This window comes from Microdochium trichocladiopsis, assembly GCF_020744255.1.
Source record: "Microdochium trichocladiopsis strain MPI-CAGE-CH-0230 chromosome Unknown B0I36scaffold_2, whole genome shotgun sequence".
Lineage (NCBI taxonomy): Eukaryota > Fungi > Ascomycota > Sordariomycetes > Xylariales > Microdochiaceae > Microdochium > Microdochium trichocladiopsis.
The window spans coordinates 270,815-283,114 of NW_025763545.1; the positions used below are offsets into that span (position 1 = coordinate 270,815).

The 12,300-nt window shown below is 56.7% G+C and overlaps 5 protein-coding genes across 5 annotated transcripts; 3 read left to right on the forward strand and 2 right to left on the reverse strand.

Moving 5' to 3' along the window:
• Positions 1 to 339: 339 nt before the first annotated feature.
• On the forward strand, positions 340 to 2,697 carry B0I36DRAFT_61949 (uncharacterized protein). The gene is made up of 5 exons (XM_046163102.1): positions 340 to 641; positions 707 to 759; positions 824 to 942; positions 1,027 to 2,341; positions 2,402 to 2,697. The coding sequence occupies exons 1-5, from the start codon at positions 563 to 565 to the stop codon at positions 2,450 to 2,452; spliced, it is 1,617 nt and encodes a 538-aa protein (XP_046016239.1). The 5' UTR covers positions 340 to 562; the 3' UTR covers positions 2,453 to 2,697.
• Positions 2,698 to 2,942: 245 nt separating this feature from the next.
• On the forward strand, positions 2,943 to 5,252 carry B0I36DRAFT_371804 (coenzyme Q biosynthesis protein Coq4-domain-containing protein; the record flags this gene model as incomplete). Its single annotated transcript, XM_046160048.1, has 3 exons — positions 2,943 to 3,104; positions 4,263 to 5,049; positions 5,233 to 5,252. The coding sequence occupies 3 exons, from the start codon at positions 2,943 to 2,945 to the stop codon at positions 5,250 to 5,252; spliced, it is 969 nt and encodes a 322-aa protein (XP_046016240.1).
• A 223-nt stretch (positions 5,253 to 5,475) lies between these two features.
• Positions 5,476 to 6,019, reverse strand: B0I36DRAFT_236409 (PDCD5-related protein; the record flags this gene model as incomplete). The annotated part of the gene is made up of 2 exons (XM_046149462.1): positions 5,476 to 5,786; positions 5,959 to 6,019. Coding segments are annotated over 2 exons (372 nt in total), but the record flags the coding sequence as incomplete, so codon positions are not given.
• An 804-nt stretch (positions 6,020 to 6,823) lies between these two features.
• On the reverse strand, positions 6,824 to 9,165 carry B0I36DRAFT_313368 (uncharacterized protein). Its single transcript, XM_046152612.1, has one exon. The coding sequence runs from the start codon at positions 8,716 to 8,718 to the stop codon at positions 7,093 to 7,095; it is 1,626 nt and encodes a 541-aa protein (XP_046016242.1). The 5' UTR covers positions 8,719 to 9,165; the 3' UTR covers positions 6,824 to 7,092.
• A 322-nt stretch (positions 9,166 to 9,487) lies between these two features.
• Positions 9,488 to 10,452, forward strand: B0I36DRAFT_61996 (Sas10/Utp3/C1D family-domain-containing protein). The gene is made up of 2 exons (XM_046163103.1): positions 9,488 to 9,782; positions 9,846 to 10,452. Exons 1-2 carry the CDS (start codon positions 9,602 to 9,604, stop codon positions 10,262 to 10,264), a joined length of 600 nt encoding a protein of 199 aa, XP_046016243.1. The 5' UTR covers positions 9,488 to 9,601; the 3' UTR covers positions 10,265 to 10,452.
• Positions 10,453 to 12,300: the final 1,848 nt, after the last annotated feature.

Below are 12,300 nucleotides of genomic sequence, written 5' to 3' on the forward strand. Positions count from 1 at the left end.
TTCCTGGGCTTCACATAACCGGATCTACGCCCGCCCTCATCGAGGGTATCATTCGATGGCGCGAGATACTTTGAAACTGCATGAGAGCATATGCGATCTACCGAGGGTAACTTTGTGTACTCGCCCACCGCAATCGTGTTCATCACGAGTTATCTCTTCACTACTTCGAGGTATCCAACAAACAAGACTTCAAGACAGCTGTGACTGTAACGTGCGCCACACAGTTCGCACACAGTTGACACTCTCGCGCTCCTCCCGGCTGGACCGGCCACGCTGCAGTGACTCCAATCCAATGGAGGGTCCATCTGAGACAACGCCGCTCGCCAGCGTGCACTCTCCATTCCACCATCGCTTGCGGACATGTAGCGTCATTGACACATTGCCAACAATTGTTTCCCACCGGCAGACAGTGTCTTGTGTCTTTTGCATCGCCTTGCGACACCAGTGTTGATCCCTTGCGCCATCCCATCCTGAGCACCGCGCTGGCTCCCCCCCGGCACAGTCTAATAATCCCCACCCTCAATAGCACTCGGAGCTTCACCACCTTCACAGGGCCGAAGCCATGTTCTACGAGGGCAGCCTCCAAGAGGCAATCCAATCTGCGGTACAGCAGTCGAAGCTTGTTGTCTGCTTCGTGACAGGTGCGCACCTTCCGCGCCTTTATCCTGTCTCCAGAATCAACTGACCATGCCATGTGTTATGTCAGACGACGAGCCAGAAAGCATAAGATGGGAGGCCGAGTATCTGACAGATGAGGCTGTAAGCATTGTTCTCCAAGGGCACCGCACCGCTTGGTACGCATCCCGTCACTAACTGATTTCAGATCAAAGACAAGCTCACGCAGAGCGCCGTAGTGTTGCGCCTGGTGGCAGGCACTGAAGAGGCTGGCTTTCTCGAGGCTCTGTTTCCCATACCCAGGAAGCCAACACTGGTGATGATACAGTAAGTCAGCAGGCTCTGCGAGTGGCTACAGCTAAGTGCCGGACGTCTCCATACCCGGAATCGGATGTTAACTGTCATACCTAGTAATGGCCAGCTCAAGGAGTACATCGCGCCCAATGTCACAAAGGAAGTGTTCCTCCAGCGAGCGAAGACCGCTTTGGACTCAACGCCAGCTGCTCCTTCTTCACAAACACAAGTACCACAGACTGGCGCCCCAGCTTCAACTGCACAGGCGCCTGCTCAGCAATCCAGTACCCCGACCCGGCAAGAGGACGGCAATGATGACTTGTACGGCGATGCTAGTCCATTGCGTGCCAGCACGGGAGCCCCAGGGCCTAGCTCAAGTGCACCAACAGCCGCAGAGCGACAGGCGGCACAGAACCAAGCTATACTAGCGGAGCGTGCAAAGCGGCTGGAGGCAGACAAGAAAGCGAAAGATGCCAAGGATAAAGCAGAGCGCGAGGCTCGCGCGAAAGCCCGGAAGGCATCTGACGACACCGGAGGTAGCGCGGGCGCACAGGACGCAACGGAGCAACAGCAGCAGCAGCAGCAAAACAATCAGCGAAACATCAAGCCCGCAGAGCGCAAGCACGCGCAGGAAGTGCGGCAGCAGAAGATCCAGGACCGTGAGCACCGGCAGCGGATTCTGAAGCGCATCGAGGACGACAGGCGCGAGCGCAAGGAAAAGGATGCGCAGGAGCGGCAGGCCCGCCTTCTGCTCAACGCCACCTCGGACGATACCAAGGACGCTGCTGCGAGTGCGGCTGCATCGATACCCCTGACCACGAGGCTCACGGAGTCGACCTCGTCCGGCAAGGGCAAGTCGACTGCGCACTGCAATTTGCAAGTCCGGCTCTTTGACGGCTCGACGATGCGCGCCCGGTTCCCCAGCGACAGCAAGCTCGGGACGGACGTCCGGACATGGATCGACGAGGAACGCACCGACGGCAACGCCCCGTACACGTTCCGCATCGTGCTGACACCATTGCCCAACAAGGCCGTGTCCAAGCCCGAGGAGACGGATGAGACGCTCGAGTCTCTGGGCCTCGCCCCGTCCGCGACCCTCGTGCTCGTACCTGTATCCTATGCGGCGGCCTATGCCGCAAACCCGCGCGGAGACGTCCTCGGGCGGCTGCTGTGGCCGATATTCATGCTCCTCGGCTCCGGCTTCCATGCCATCGTGGGGATACTGCGGAGCTTGTTTGGTGGCGCGGGCGGGGATGCCGCATCTGCAGCTCGTGCAATGGGCGACACGACGAACAACAACTCTGATGCGGATGAGCCGGCATCTTCGAGAATGCGTGGTGATGATGACGATGGGGAGATAAGGGAGCGCAAGACGAGGAAGAAGGGCAAGAAGGCGGAGGGTGGAGAGACGAACTTGTATAACGGCAACTCGGTAAGCTAAACGTTTCTCTTGCGGTTTGTGATGCCAGGCAACCGTACTGACGAAGGACAGCTGAGCTTTGAGCCGCGGAAAGACAGTGATGACGACGAGGATGAGGAATGATTATGCCAGGGATGTCCTCCTCGCTCGGACATGGCAATACCGAAGCTTCGAATCCCAGAACATACAACAGTAATTTGGACGAGGCAGCGACGGATGCAGCACATGTTTGCTTATTGGAAGGGTCTCGTCTGGGCAGTGTGTGTGGGTGTCATTATACAAGTTTTTATTACATGGAGCGGAGTTTGTGCATCCGACCAAGTTTTTAAGAAGTGCAGTAGTTGCTGATACTTCTCGATGTCGACATAATGTACACATTCGGGGAGGTCCCAATCTTCATGATCTGAGACTGCGAATTTTGAACTTCATCGTCGAAACCCCCAGAACTCGGCAATTACAATGGCCCAAGCCTGTCGGTCATGAAGGACGAGAGTCATTTGAAGCTTGCCCATCCCACCCAATACCAGAACCCCAGCTTTCATCTTTTTCATCTTCCTGTGGTCTCGCCGGAAATCTCAATTATTTTCCACCCCGATGCCACTCCAAAGCGAAAATGAAGCCTCTCTCTCATCTAGTAAGGCTTGGCAGCCTGCTGGCAGGCCTTGAGCTGCTCGAGGTACCAGTTGCAGATCTGCATGTTGCCGTTGTTGTCGTCCATGCACTTTGTGAAACTGGTGGCGGCGCCGGCGCAGTTGTCCTGCTGGGACTGCTGCGAGTACTGCTGCTGCTGGGTCTGGACCGAGGAGCCGTTGTCGACGGGCGCGGCCGACGAGCCGCCGCCAAACATGCCGCCGATGGCGTGGCCGATGGAGGAGCCGACTGCTACACCACTGATTCGCGGGGAAAAAGGAAACGTGCTGGTTAGCTTGTGTGTTGCTTGCTGGTCATGTCTGTCTGCCTCTACGAAAGGAGTTTGTCGCTGGTGATCTGGGGACAAGGCAAGAAAAACTCACGCAGCAGTGCTGGCCATCTGGCCAAAGAGACCCGGGCCCTGGGAGACGGGCGCGGCAGGAGGAGCAGCGGCGGCTGGGGGAGCGCCATGCTGGGGAGCGTAGGTGGTGGCCGGGCGAGTCTGCTGGGGGGCGGGAGCCTTTGCGGGGACGCTGGGGCGGGCGGGCGCGGCGGCGGGACGGCCGGCAGATCTTTGGCGAGGCATGGTGATGTGTGTGTGTGTGTGTGTGTGTGTGGGTTGGTGGTTATTTGTGGTGGTTGAGGTGTTTTGTGGTGTGAGGTTGTGAGAAGGTAGAGAAGTGTGAAAGGCGGCAAGGTCGGCGATGCGGATTCTTCTGGAAGCGGGAAAAGAGGTGTACATTAGTGCAGTTCGACCCCAGATTCTGGCCTGGCCATTCAGGTTGCAGCGGGCCGCACAGTGTGCCTCGGTGTGTGGCCAATGGCGCAGCTGTCAATTGCGCACTTGCCCTGCCCAGGTGAACGTGAAGCCCATGCAAGTGCCTGCCATGCCGGCTGGAGGCGGGACTCGACCTCCCTTATCTTATCCACACCCTGGAGCTGGTTCGCGATCTACAGCAGCCAAGTCAGCCCATCAAGCCCACCAGCCTGGTCCGACGGCGCTGAGGTCATCGACTCGTGGTCGTACGATCGGTATTCTCGACCATAACGAGCTCGCAATCGGGCTGTCCTTCGTAATCAGTAGCCCTCTGGCTAGCATCAAGGAGAAACGCAGCACGATTATGTCTCCCGCCTCGTCAACGCCACCACAATGAAGTCCCCCGCCACGACATCGGCCACACTCCGCGCCGCCAGCCGCACAAGCCGATGTGTATCTTCGATAGCACCAGCAGCCTCAATCTCGAGTCGTCAACACAGAACATCGCGTCAAGCGAGGACAACAACAACAACGACACCCTACCAGAATCGCAGCTTCTCCGTCCTCAACCGGCCTCCGCCAAATTACCCCGGCCATGTCCCGCTCACCCGCCTCGAGAAGGCCGCCATGGCCGTCGGCTCCGGCGTCATGTCCTTCCTCAACCCCTGGCGTGGCGACCTGATTGCCATCTTCGGCGAGACCACCGCCAGCCCGTACTTTATCGAGCGCCTGCGGCGGGCAATGCTCTCCTCGCCCACGGGTCGCCGCATCCTCCGCGACCGGCCACGCATCACCTCAGAGTCCCTCAACCTGCCGTACCTGCGCACGCTGCCCAAGAACACCGTGGGCGGCACCTACGTCGCCTGGCTCGACCGCGAAGGGGTGTCCCCAGACACGCGCACCTCGGTCCGGTACATTGACGACGAGGAGTGCGCGTACGTCATGCAGCGCTACCGCGAGTCGCACGACTTCTACCACGCCCTGACCGGCCTCCCCGTCGTCCGCGAGGGCGAGGTCGCCCTCAAGGCGTTCGAGTTTGCCAATACGGTGCTGCCGATGACGGGCATGAGCGTCTTCAGCGTCACCACCCTGAAACCCGCCGAGAGGAAGCGCTTCTGGCGCGTATATGGGCCTTGGGCGCTCAAGAACGGGCTGCGCGGGCAAGAGGTCATCAACGTCTACTGGGAGGAGGAGATGGAGACGGATGTGGATGAGCTGAGGAGAAGGCTGGGCATTGAGCAGCCACCGGATCTCAGGGATATACGGAATCGGGAAAAGGAGGAGCGCAGGCAGAGGAAGTTACAGCAGGAGCAGCAGCAGCAGCAGGCAACGGGTGCTGTGACCGCTCAGGAGGTTGATGCAACGACCACGAACCCGGCGGTCGAGGCTGTACGGGCTGATATCGTCACTCCCGACAGGAAGGTATAGCCAAACCCATGTTGGGGGAACCCTTAGGTTGTGCGTCTTTCCGTTGTGTGTCGAGAGTAGTGTAAATATTCACCTTTGTGTATCATAGTGTTTCTGCTCGTGGTATGAGCGGGCTTAACAAATAAATGTACAAGTAGTAGAACGCCTTGCCATGCTTTTGGCCAGTCCTCCGTCGAGTTCCCGAAATTGTCCAAAATGCCAACTAATTAGTGCTCCAGCACAACACACACAGTCGTTTGCTTTCCTGGTCGACGGACCTCCAGGGACCTTTCATACGGCTCCATATTCCCAGCTCCGACTCGAGTCTCCCACAATTGCCCAGTGCCATTTACTACAGATCAAACAAGTCATCGTCGTCATCGTCATCCCACCCCTTCCGCCGACTGACCACAATCTTCTCCTGCTGCTCTCTCCCCTGGTCCGCCACCGCGCTCAGCAGGTCCTTGAGCTGGTCCTCGGTCACCTTGCTGCGCAGCTGGCCCGTCCGCGCGAGCATGATGAGCCTGTTCTCGACGTCGGTCGCGCGCGACTCCTTGACGAGCCGGATCCGGCCCAGGCGGTCGGCCGCCTCCGGTAAGAGGATCTGGTTGAGCATTTGTTGGCGGGCTTCTTGTTCTTGCCTGTGTTTGGGGTTCTCGTCAGCTTATACTCCTTTGGAATTAGAGAGGCCACCCTCAGTCGAGCGTCTCCCTCTGATGGGCTTTGTGGCGCACGGCATCCGTTTTTTCTACAAATGCGAAAATGCGAGATAGGACGTACTGCTTCTGCTGCTCAGCCGGGTTTCCGCCGCCGCCGCGGCTACCGCTGCCACCACCGCCGCCTCCTCCGGCGCCTCCGCCCTGCTGCTTGAGCTGCTCGAGACGAGCCTTGCGGATCTAGAACGATGTGGAAAAGGTTTCCCCCCCAAAAAGTCAGTATTCAAACCTGCATATTCAGAAATGTCCCCCGGTGCCGCCTTCACAGCTCTCAGTGTCCCGTGGTATGGTGGCCCGGCTCCGCCGCCAACCGGGGTTGGAGGGGGTTGTCGCCAGTCGTGAATCTTTAAGCCTTTCTAACATCGGCCGTGTTGCCCTTCCTGACCATCCCATCCATATTTTTGGTCCACCACGAGAGTAGGGAGGGAGAGAGAGAATATAAAGCGTACCGCTTCGAGTTCGTCGTCAGCCATGGTTTATACGTCGTCTGTTTCGGTTCGTAGTTTCGTCTTCGCTGGGGCCGTGTGTGCTGCGGGGTATTTGCAAGTATGCCCGCGCATTCGTGTGTGTATCGCGTGACTGCGTCCGTAGTTTGTGCGTCGAGGTCGCAGCAGGCTTTTATGAGTGTTCACGTCGTTGGCTTGGGAAAGGGAACCGGAGGAGGAGGAGGAGGGGCGCCAGGCCGAATGACTGCCTTGCGCAGAAGTGGTTGCTGTAAGTGGGGTTGCTTGGAGCTTGGTGAGGGTCCCGGGGTAGGTAAAGCAAGCCTTGGTGTGTTGGAGCTGCCCACTAACATCGCAACCCTTTTCCTATGGTTTTGCAGTATGGCAAGTCCGTCTGTTGCTACTTTTGCAGGTTTGCAATGCATGGGAGTCGCATCTAGATATCACGCACAATTACTGGTGAAACAGGGAGGCTTCACCAGTAAAACCAGAAGCGGCATTCATCATTCAAAAACACAACTTGACGTCTAGACTCCGGACGTTCCAATTCTACAGCTCTCTTCTCATATCCTAATTTTTGTTTCTGATCATGCAAATGTATAGTTATAGAGTACATGCCAAACGCCAATTGGCCTTATGCCAGGAGCCAGAAATCGTCAACCGCCTTGTCAAACGCCGCTCTACGCGTTCCCGCCCGTAAATGCTGAACAAAGCCAATGCTGCTCAAAGGAATATATATGTATATATGTACAAGCCGATTCCACGGCCACAATCAGCCACGCCGGCAACCTCTTGTAACGAAAAAGACCATTACAAGTCGAGCTCAAAATCGTCACGATCACCACTTTCTCGCCCGCCAAGCTTATCGCCATCGACCATGTAGGGTTTCAACCCTAGGCCGACATCTCTGGACAGTTCGTCCCGTCGCAGAGAATACTTGAACTGGACAACTGACAGGGCGGTGGTGTTGTGCTTGCAGTTGACGCCAAGCTCCTGAGCCCGGCGGACAAAGTAACCGTTGATGTGGTCCACCGGAGGACGCCGACCTGCCCTGATGAGACTGATCCATCGGCTATATGTGCTGCCTTGCCGGTTGAGTTTCGCCCACAGTTCGTGCCGGAACTTCTGGCTAGAGAAGTACCTGGCAACCTCGGGTTCGACCTCGGGCATCGCCGCGATGATGCGGAGCGTCTCGGAGAGCATGGTGTTCCAGAGAGACCGGCCATGCTTTCTTTCTGCAATCTGGTTGAAGCGGCATCCCAGCATTACCGAGATAGAATCGACGAGGGATGAGTGGATCATGCCAGGGAGCTTGCGCTGAATGAAGCGATTCCATGGAAGCCGGCGAGCTCCGAGCTCAGGGCTGCTGGACAGAATGTCGAGCAGGTGCTGAGATCGCGGCGACAAATCCAGTCTGTCAAATGGCACACTCGACGTGTACTCGACCGGGGTACTGAGATACAATGCACTGCCACGCTTGTGCCATCGATGGCGGATCGACACCTTGGTCCCAGAGTGTGTTGAGACTTCATGAGTGGAAAGACCCAGGATGTAGTGAGGTCGACTGGCCGGGTCGGTAAAGACACGAGCATTCAGGTCTTCCATCATGCCAAGACCATCCCCCAGGAGGCATACAGTCGTGTTATTCGTGATTGACCTCTTCAAATTGCGCATGAATGGTTCCACGGAGCAGTCGTCGAGTGCTACCAAGAGATTGTCTATCGTAGGCGCTTTGCCTCCGTAGGAGCCGAGCGATCGCAGTTTCGACTTCGGCGGACCGACATACTGGGGGCATGGAAATGGCCGGGCAGAGATCAGGTTCCCCTGATGGTCATGCACACTGATGGAGCGACCCTCCTTCGCCCACGCGACAGACGGCTGGTGGTGTTGTGTCAGCACTTGCACGGGCGGCAGTCCCTCGAGCCCGACGAGGGCATGCAGCAGGTACCGTGCGTGGACGTTGAAACCACCAAGATGGATTCGGTCGGAAAGTGGTGCTGCGGACTGGTCTGCTGTTCGGGCAGGAACAGTTGCTGTCGGTGGCGTGCCGGCTGGAGGCACTGTCACGTCACTCGCTATCTCCGCAGCACTTCTGCTTGTTGGACCTCGGCGTGTGTCGTCTCTGACTGGCGCCTGCTCTGGAATCGATGCCTTGTCCACGACATCGGACGGCTCCGCTGAACCCCCCTCTGGGCTGCCATCGTCCTTGCTCGGAGCGTTCTGGGCGTCCTGCGACGATTCCAACAATTCTGGAGGTGGTGGAGGAGTGCCCCAGAGCGGCAGGCCTGGCCTTTGCTCCCTATAATCGCTCCCCAGCGTCCTGAAAAGGTTTGGGGCGAAGAGCGCCGGCGACGACGATTGTGTGTCGACATGCAAGCGTTTCTTGCGCTGAGACGGCTTCTCTGGATCTGACTTGGAAGGCTTCGTCGTAATCATTCGACAGCATCTCAGGCTAATGGCCCCCCGGCCGGAGTCGAGGCTACCGGAGCTCCATGGCGCAGCTCTGTGAGATATGCGCAAAACAGCCCGCGAGAGCGGGTGACGATATATGTGAGAAGACAGGATGGGTGGCTTGAACTGGCTCTTATTGGAAGAATCTCATGTCCCGTGTCGGCGGTCGAGGCGTTGGCGATCGAGGTGAAGGCTTAGGCCGATCCTCGCTGGTCGTGGCGTACCATTCGCGAGTGTTACCAAATTTTCGCAGGGCGGTTGTGAGTGCAGGTGGTGGCGGCGTGGGAGCCGTTGGTGGATGAGCAGTGATGAGTGCACGCAGGCCTACCGTCAGGTCCTTGCGGTGGTGTGGTGAAGGGTCGTTGTCACGACTACGAGAGCATTCGTCTTTGGCTTGCGGCGGCAAGGGTAGATAGAGCAGGGGCAATTTTCTCGCCTGCATCGAGGTTCGTCTGCTGCTCATAGACTTGGTCGAATCAACTTAGCAGGCAAAAGCCGGGTCGGTGCCCGCCGGGTAGCTCTGCGTACTCTGATTGGACGAGCAGCTTGATCGCGCCCCGGTTGGATCCAGACACCCGCTAACTGCATGCAGCTTGTGATGGAAGGGTGCAGGGTGCTTCCACTCCGTGCTGCGTCCATGTTCTGCCAGGGACCACCGCTAACTTTTTGGCCGACCCATTGCTTCACGACCAGCCAGCACGCCGACCAGACTGAGGAATAACACGTTCACGTAGTATTCAAACCCGTTCTCCTCAGCTAAGGTTAGGCCTTCTATCGTTCAAAGCTCCAGCTGTGCAGAGACACTACTAGTTCAGCAAAACCATCTACCGAACGCCAACCACATACCAGCAGCTCCCTTGACGCGACGATGGCAGACGTTGCAGACATCCTGCCTCAGCTGGAGCAGCTGGATGGCGAGATTGACGACCTCGAGGATGTCCTCGAACCTCTACTTGGCAGCCTAGCAGACGTCGCGGCCAAGCTGCCTCTCTTAGACAAGGCCAAGCTCTACGTACTTGCCACATACTCAATCGAGTCAATGCTCTTTTGTGAGTTCTCATTTCCCACACTTTGTAATGAAAGACCAACGAAAGTCTGACCGTAATCACCAGCTGCCCTGCGGCTCAACAGCGTAGACGCAAAGGAACATCCTGTGTTCAAGGAGCTCACGCGTGTCCGCCAGTACTTTGAGAAGATCAAGAACATTGAGAACCCGCCACAAAAGCCAGACATGAAGCTCGACAAGCAAGCGGCGATCCGCTTCATCAGGGCAGACCTGGCCGACAACAGCGAGGTAAACACCCAGCTCACAGAGATGATTGCAAAGGAGCGGGCCAAGGCCGCTCTCCAGGCGCGGCAGCAGAAGGGCGAGAAGCGCAAAGCCGGCGATCCGCTGCAGTCCACCGAGGCATCCGGCGAGGAGGGTGCCGAGGATAGCAAGGCCGAGAGCGAGCCAGCCGCCAAGAAGTCGAAGAAGAGCAAGAAGAATAAGGACAAGAAGAAGTCAAAGGAAGGGAAAAGCGCGAAATGAGGCAGTCGTTGTCTCGAGGTACATATCCAGTCACGCTTCCACAACCGCCTATGGGCAAGGGGGCATCCCACAAGTTAGGACATTGCCATCTTGTCTCGCCACGCCGCTCTCCTGGGGCCTGAAACGCAGCACACGCGCGCGCGGTGTTGCAGCCCCTCTCGATCAATAAAGGTCAGCGCCTCGAGCCCTTCAAGACGATATGGTAGAAGGACTCGCGCGAAGCTCAAGACCTAGCGTTCGCACGATTGGCGTGGCTCAATCATCAGGGCAGGCGCCTTTGACCACGGAAGATTGTCACGACATGTCAGAGAGGACACGCCCCGCCACCAACGGACGCGGAAGTATCAAGGCGACAATTCGGGGTGACAAAAGAGCCTAGATCAGGACTCGAGATTCATGTCTCGTTATAGTCTGGACAACGGCTCTTTTTGGAATCTGATTGCAACACGCTCCTCTTACTCTCGACGAGGCATCCACATTCAGAAAGAAAATGGGTATGTGCCCGTGGATTGGAGAGTCTTCAAATATGCATGTGCCACGTTCAATCACGTCACATGGTTTGGACCAAGGCAGACAGCTCTGCCATAAATAGATAATGTTAGTCAGGGTGCAGGCGGAGGGCGCCCTCTCGCTCACTGTGCCAGTCACCTGCACGAGCGGCCGCATCAGCCTAGATAGCTGGTACATGATAGGTTATCAATGCACATGATCATGGCTGGCACTGTTCGTGTCAGACAATGAATGAATCTTCAATCCTGTTGAACACTGTCTGCGTATACGTTGTTTCCGGCCCGTGTTCTGGTTCGACACATTCTACATCATCACAACAACGGGTTATTTCCCAAATTCGCCCAACACGCCCTGTCTTGTTCTGTTTCTCTCTGACTGTGATGCGTCCACACGGTCCAGAAGACTAGGTATGACAGGGGACTCTTACAGATGACCGACCTTTTTTCTTTGTCCTCCACATCGAGCCGTGAAATTTTCCCACGAACGACAAGCGTAAGCAGGAACTACCCAAGGTCCGTTCTAGGTGTACATGTCCACGACAAAGGAAGGGACATCAAAATCCCCACGGAGCAACGCATAGCCAGCCACCTTTGCCTCGGACCGGAGTCCTGGGCCAGTCGCTTTGTTTTTTATCTGGATCCCCATTGACGCCCGACACGACACAAACGACATTACAAGCGATAGAAAACCAACTAAAAGACATGCAGTCATCCGTGATTGGTGGCAAGTAGACTATGTCTTGCCGCGCTCTATCCACACTTGCTGCACTCTTGACGGCCCAACGTGGGTCGTTATATCAAATAAGCCCCACGACCTTGATGGCACTCTGCCGTGTTGGGAAAAAGATACAACTGCAAAACTGTCCAGATTCGTCTCGCCCCTCCCGCGGGGGGGATGGTCTTTACTGATGGCAACACGGACAGTGACGATCTCTGCAGTCCTGAAACGGGGGTCATCGTGCAGTAGGAAGGAAAGCAAAGCAATAGCAGGAGAGGCGAATAGGCCATTCGTCCTCTGCGACGAAACGAAGCGGGGAGTGGCGGGAGCCATCAGGCCGATTCGTGCCTTGTTGTGTGGACCAACAGTTCCGAATCGTGGCATGCTTGGCTGGGTAGTTTGCTTTTCACGGAAAGTGATGGGCCTCGCAACTTGCACCATTGTTTCCGTTGGCATGACCAAATACGGTGAAGGGATTCATCATGCACATCTGCAAGGGGAGAGAGTTGCATCATGCCGGAGCATGAAGTACTTGGTGGTCTTTGTTTTCTCTGGGAATGAGGTGTCGTCCCTATTTGCTGCTCTGTACGGCAATGCTTGCCTACGTGTGGTGTCATGAAGTCGAACTCTCGTCGCCGCCCAACATGCAAGACATGCTCAGAAGACAAGAGATGATTGTCACGTAGTCTACACCAGAGTACCATCCCATCGTTGCTGTTAGGACGTCTTTGCCAGTGATTCTTTTTCTTCACCAGCTTAGGGTTCAGCCGCATCACCCAACCTTTAGCACGTTTTGCACCGGCAGTGAG

Bases quoted from the DNA above. Each gene is read 5' to 3' on its own strand.
- B0I36DRAFT_61996 (XM_046163103.1), top strand. From the start codon at position 9,602: ATGGCAGACGTTGCAGACATCCTGCCTCAGCTGGAGCAGCTGGATGGC. The intron at 9,783-9,845 runs GTGAGTTCTCAT...CGTAATCACCAG, and splicing joins AATCGAGTCAATGCTCTTTT to CTGCCCTGCGGCTCAACAGC.
- B0I36DRAFT_61949 (XM_046163102.1), top strand. From the start codon at position 563: ATGTTCTACGAGGGCAGCCTCCAAGAGGCAATCCAATCTGCGGTACAG. The intron at 760-823 runs GTAAGCATTGTT...AACTGATTTCAG, and splicing joins AGTATCTGACAGATGAGGCT to ATCAAAGACAAGCTCACGCA. The intron at 2,342-2,401 runs GTAAGCTAAACG...GACGAAGGACAG, and splicing joins ACTTGTATAACGGCAACTCG to CTGAGCTTTGAGCCGCGGAA.
- B0I36DRAFT_313368 (XM_046152612.1), bottom strand. From the start codon at position 8,718: ATGATTACGACGAAGCCTTCCAAGTCAGATCCAGAGAAGCCGTCTCAG.